Here is a 6,000-nt window from a genome sequence, read left to right as displayed (position 1 = left end):
ATATATATATATATATATATATATATATATATATATATTATACTTTCGAAGCTTTGTGTGGTCATGTACTTTACAATTTTGTTAAAGTTCTGATAACCAATAAAAGTATTAAATAGTCATTACATTAAACCACAAAACACATATAAAATATTTACAAAAACTACACATAAAAGTAACATGTGACATGTATTTTTCTATTATTTATTTTTCTCTACAGAGTCATAATTAATTCACAAGAGACAAAATGCAATTAAAAAAAAACTTTGTAATGCTCAAATGTAAGAGACAAACCAATAAAATTCTGTGTACATACATTCCTGCTAATTCTGCAGTGTAAAAAACCCTGCACAATTAACTGGCAGATCGTTACACCACTCCCTAACAAGAGGGCAAACTGATACTGCAGGCAGCCAGAACAACATAATTAATATAGAATTCCAACTTTATATTAATGGTGTAATAAGTTAATTAAAATCAAGATCAGCTGAACTTTCTATTTACAGCAGTTCAGGCAGCCCAGGAGACGAGGAACTCCACTTTAGGGACATATGTGACTCTTTGAGCTTCTGTCATCCAGGTGCCATTTCTGACGCAGCACATGTGCACTAACAGTTGGCAAGGAGGAAAAAGATTACTGTGGATGTATGTGCAGATAGTCTCCCTAATGACATGAAATATGTCTGGAAAGAAAGCATGCTTCCTTGTAAAATAGCAATTTCCTATGGCTTTCTGTTCCTTCTTGGATTTTGAATATGATTTTGAGTATGCTTCTGCAAATGGCAATATATATTTTTCTTACAATATACATAGCATATAATAGATTTAGTGATTTGTAGCCAATGGAGTCATACATGTACACTGGAACGAAATCTGGAAAAAAATACATTACCATCTGATTTAACTGTACCACGAATAGGATATCTGCCAGGGCAGAGAGATTTATAAAGGACCAAGTAGCATACGTGATCCTAGATTGCTGGGTAAGGTCTTCTTTTGATATCCTATGCCACTAAGCACAAAGATATTTCTGCAAACTGACAGTAGCAAGAAGCACATTTTCCAACTGTTCTAGTTTTGGAAATTGGCAACGTGTTTGTCCCCAAAGATGCTCTTATCAGACTTATTTCCTTTCCGTTTTTGATTGCTGTTCAGCTAATCTTCATCTGGGTCCAGATCAGAGTCAATATTCGTGGACAATCGGAGATAAAAGAAGGCATAGAAAGCCAGTAGGAGGGCCAGGATAGCTGCAAGCATGAGGCCAACTTCCTAGAGAAGAGAACACAGCAGACTTGAGCTGACGAAGAGAGGTCGGCTTCAGCACATACAATAGCAACATTACTTACTCCATGGTGTAGCATAGATAATGTCAGCTCAATACATATCAATCAGTAATCTGTTTTTCACCAACAAGATGTACTGCAACAGCAAGCATATAAGTATGTGTGGCATTTCTATTACGATCTTTCTAGGAGTAAAGTTTAAATGTATTGTTTTAATATGTTTTCTTAATTTTATCACCAAAATTTTAAGTGCTATCATTGAGTTTGTGCTTATCTCGTCCAGTTATTCTTGGACTGAGTACATGTAACTGTACTTTTAACTATTATGTTATTCATTGATGATGTAACTTACCAGAAGATATTTTACAAATTAACACTATTGTGTATTGGGAGGAAACTCCCAAGGATAATTGATTTCAAGAAATAGATGCTATACAAACATAATCATTCACACTTATTTTGAGATTATTATAGAATTATAAACTATCTTTCTTCCCTCTCCCCTCCCCTTCCCTCTCCTTATATCCCTCCTGCTCACCTCCACACTCATCAACTGTTTTATTAAGCTTTCACTGTTATTAAGCTTTGTATCTTTTTCTCTGTTTCCTCCCATCCACGCCCCTCTTTTTCATTTTGTGGTTTTTAAGGTAAGCTAACCCCTAACTTGGTAAATGGCTGACTCTGCCCTCCAGCCCCTGTTCTTCCTTCCTCATACTGCAGCCAGAGTTCAGGGATTGTAGGTTTGTGCCAACATGCCTAGCTACACTTTCCCCTTCTTACAGAACCCTGACATCTGTAAATAACAGAGTGGGGAACAAAAGTGAACACTAAGCTCATAAGACATAAACTAGTGTGATTCACTTTAGCTTAAAAGACAGGAATTACTTGCTACCTTCGGTATTTTGATGTTAATTTTATTAATCACTGGTATTAAATAAATAATGGATACAATTTAATATACAATTAAGACACATTTCCTCCAAAATAGTAGTGTGTATGTGTGTGTGTGTGTGTGTGTGTTTGTGTGTGTGTGTGTGTGTTGTAAAGTAACCATCTCGATATTAACATGATATTTTACTGCACAGGAAGAAAGAACAGAGTTAGACCATGACCCAGAAGGCTCTAGAATACTTACTGATTTCCACCTTTGTATCACACAGCTTATCTTGCTTTGTTTCATGGGGAAGCAATTCGTTTGGATTTGTATGAATATATTTTATATTTCATATGAATACAAAATAAATAATTCAACATGTACTACCTAATAAACTTTAAAAATATTAAAATGGATTGGCTGTATACTCAACATGAAATTTCAGGTGAACATAAAAAATATGAATAGACATTATGTACAGATTTCCAGCTTCTTGATTACATTTATTTAAATATCCAAACTATGGAAATAAATATTAATAAAAAACCTGGGTCAACAAATTTTGTGCAACTTGATTTTTAAAATATCATTCATCATTGTAATGTCAAATGAAAGTGAAATTTTCTTTGTTACATCTGGACTGCTTTGACATCTCAAAAGGGCATAGAGGCATCAGACAGGTTTCATTTATCCTCTTCTGCCCACAGCTGTGCTCCCAGGCCCATCTGGGTGAACGGCCACTAATTTTAAGAGGATGTAATAAACAAGTGTCACAGCCACCGACCCCATCTGCTCTGTCAAGTGGACAACAGGACCGATCAACAGCAGCCATAGCTTACATAAGTTCAAGGAAAGAATGACGTTTTTATTCTTGACTCAAGACTCTGTTTCTCATCTTACTGGTAATCAATCTTAATGGCTGCTTTTCCATCCACTGTCCTTAAGGCAACCTGCTATTCCCTCATTAAATGAGTTCAGGATATTCACAGTTATTAAGCAGACTCTTGACTTCAGAAAGCAGAGAGTATGTGTAGAAAGGCCCCTATCCTTTAACGCTCTCTGGTCAGTTGTGCAGATGAGTTAAAGATCACTGTGGGCAATATCACGGTTTCCTCCAAATTGCATTTTCACTGAAGCAACACCATGGCGGGTGACTGCTTTGAAGTTCCATGCCATGATCAAATCTCAGAATTAACCTTTGAGAATGCTGGAGGCTGTGACCATAACCTTAGACACCTGTAGGCATGTGACTCCCTTTCCAAGTCTTGGCTGCTATTCAGATTTGAACCCGAAATAACAAAAAGAACAAACAACATTTCAAGCTGTTCATCCCAAAGGGATGCTGGCAGGATCTGCCTGACTCTGATATTTTATTTATGGGGAGAAGTTTTCTATCCTTATTCCTTTGTGATGACTATGTTTTTCTAATAGACTTCTAAAATTAGCAAACAAAGATTTTTTTCCTTTTTCATGTTGGGAAACACAGGTATTTGTACTCTATAAGACTTTTAGTAATATGTACCGACATGTGTCTCTGAGTTTTTGTATTTATTTCTCATGATTTTTCTTTGGCTCTTTTTCTTCTCCTTATTAGTTTGGCCCTATTACAACTTGTTTGGTTTTGTTTTATACTACTACTACTATTATTATTATTATTATCATTATTATTATTATTACTATTATTTGGCTACTAGCAAGAGACAAACGTGTGTGGGTTTGGATGGGAGGGAGGTGTGGAGGAGCTCAGAAGATTTGGGGGAGGGGAACCATAATCAGAATATACTGTCTAAAAATTTATTTTTAAAAAAGAAAAATAAAAAATTAATGTTAATGATGGAAAAATTAATCTTCTATTTGAAAATTATCTTCTAACAACCAAGTATGAACGTTGGCTGTGGAAATCCCTTTTCAGTGCCACCCCAGCCTGTGTATGTCTTAAATTACGATACTGAGTCACACATATGAAGCATACAAAGTAATAGTGGTTTCTAAATTACAAATGAATTCTACTTAATATGATGTATTCATGTATTAAGCTGAAACTACTTTTCCTCCAAAACATTTTCTATTACTCAGTTGTATATTTACAACAAAGCACCAGAAGCCTTACACGGTAAATGCCCTACTTCCCAACCCTTCCCACCTCAAGGCTCAGTGCACTGGTTAGCATGGTGATCCAATGGAGGTGGTTTCCTGTACACTCTTTTCAAGACAATCATGTCTTATTCATCTCCTTTCAGAGATTCTACAACATTGTAATAGCTTACAGTGATTTCTAAGAAACACTGAATCAAGTAATACCTCTATGACTTTGATAGTAAGCATCTTGAAAGTGCATGATGATTTCAAGACTTTAAGTCATAACATCCACAATAATAACTCCATTGCAAATCCAAGATCACTCCATTGCAATGGCTGCACAATGCAAGGTCGGTTGAAATAAGGAAGGCCCTGACAAATGTTCACGGGAAGTCTTCTTATCTAAACTAGACATAGCTTAAGTCTGTGGCCACTTAATAGTCACAGATGCCTTCAACATGGCAAGCTCAAGGCTCTATCTTGCTCTCCCTGTACTCTTCAGCCCTGTGGACACCTCTGAGGTGAATTATAGTCTCCATCCCCAGACATAGCTTCTCAGGCTTAATCACTTAAGTGATCACTTCGATCACTCCAAGCACCGGTGAGGGTCACAAGGGGTGAGATCGCAGGCATTTCTTTGGATGCTTAGTTTGGTAGCCATTGATGTTCTTTTTCTACCCTGTGAAACTCTTTATCTTTTCTGTGGACATAACTCATTCAAAAGTAGCAAAGTAGTCATGTAACATGACATTATGGTCGTCGCGTATCAACTAGATAAGAGCCAAATGCGTTTGATGTTCATTAGTCCTCGGTTGCTTCTCTGACATTATCAATATGGATAAAAATCACTCACTAGGGAAATTAAAAAGCATTAAAAGACAATTGCTGAAGGAAACTCTGTTATTTAAAATCCTATGCCAAAATGACAAGGCAATCAAACTTTGACAGAGCAAACTAATCACTATGCTAGATTTGAAATGCAAGACACCTTCATGGTTCTGATTCTTAAACTTTTCATATCATACCAATGGCCTCAGAAAAATATTTATTCAAGGCAAATAATAGTTTTTGATTCTCTAGGCTTAGCACTCAGAATGATATGTTAGATTATTAAAAGATATATTAGATACTTTCAGTACACACTTTATATTGTGAAACAAAACTAAAACAATTCATTTTTCATAATTTTTAAAGCAGATATTAGCTAATAGCAGTGTGTACTGGACTTTATCTTATAATCAGAGCACAGTGATTCCTTCTAAGCAAACCAAAACAAAGTATAGCAGCAAACTAAATAAGGGGTGTGTATAAAAAGGTGGTATATGTATATATAAGTGGCTGAATTCTTTCATAAATTTTAATATATAACTATTCATTAAACTATGGTAGGAATACATTTTGTTACATTAGCATTTCCTTTAAAAATGCCTAGTATATTATGAAACAAAAAAAAAAAAACAAATATTAACTGCTTCCTTTGGGGACAATGTTAAAATTGTTCCTACTATAAGATTCAAATAACCATGAGACCAAACAGAAAATAAATGCTAAGCATTGCTTTTTAAAAATTCATACCACAGTGCATTTTACAAATGAATGCAACTTCATGTATATTTGAAAAAATAAGAAGTAAGTTTTTCTTTTAAATAAAAAAAAATTTTATCATTAAAACCTGTATCAGAGCAGCAACTGAGGAGACTGTGCTGTGCAAACAGCACATCACTCAGTAAAGCTGGATCAACATCAGCAATCAGAAGCAAAAGGACG

General features: G+C 35.2%; 1 protein-coding gene across 3 annotated transcripts in view; it reads right to left on the bottom strand.

The window, feature by feature from the left end:
• Nucleotides 1-180: 180 nt before the first annotated feature.
• The window catches only part of Triqk (triple QxxK/R motif containing), a 57,759-nt gene continuing 51,939 nt past the window's right edge, over nt 181-6,000 (bottom strand). For 2 of the 3 annotated variants that reach the window (XM_021222369.2, XM_021222370.2), the window contains exon 5: nt 181-1,266. In XM_021222369.2, the coding sequence (XP_021078028.1) occupies nt 1,153-1,266 (114 nt within the window). In that variant the 3' untranslated portion in view covers nt 181-1,152. The remainder of the gene's footprint in view (nt 1,267-6,000) is intronic. The other variant, XM_029533383.1, reaches the window with a different exon arrangement.

Source organism: Mus pahari, chromosome 22 (genome assembly GCF_900095145.1).
Source record: "Mus pahari chromosome 22, PAHARI_EIJ_v1.1, whole genome shotgun sequence".
Taxonomy (NCBI): Eukaryota; Metazoa; Chordata; class Mammalia; order Rodentia; family Muridae; genus Mus; species Mus pahari.
Note: the sequence above shows the minus strand (reverse complement) of the source record. Positions and strands in the feature narration are given on the sequence as shown.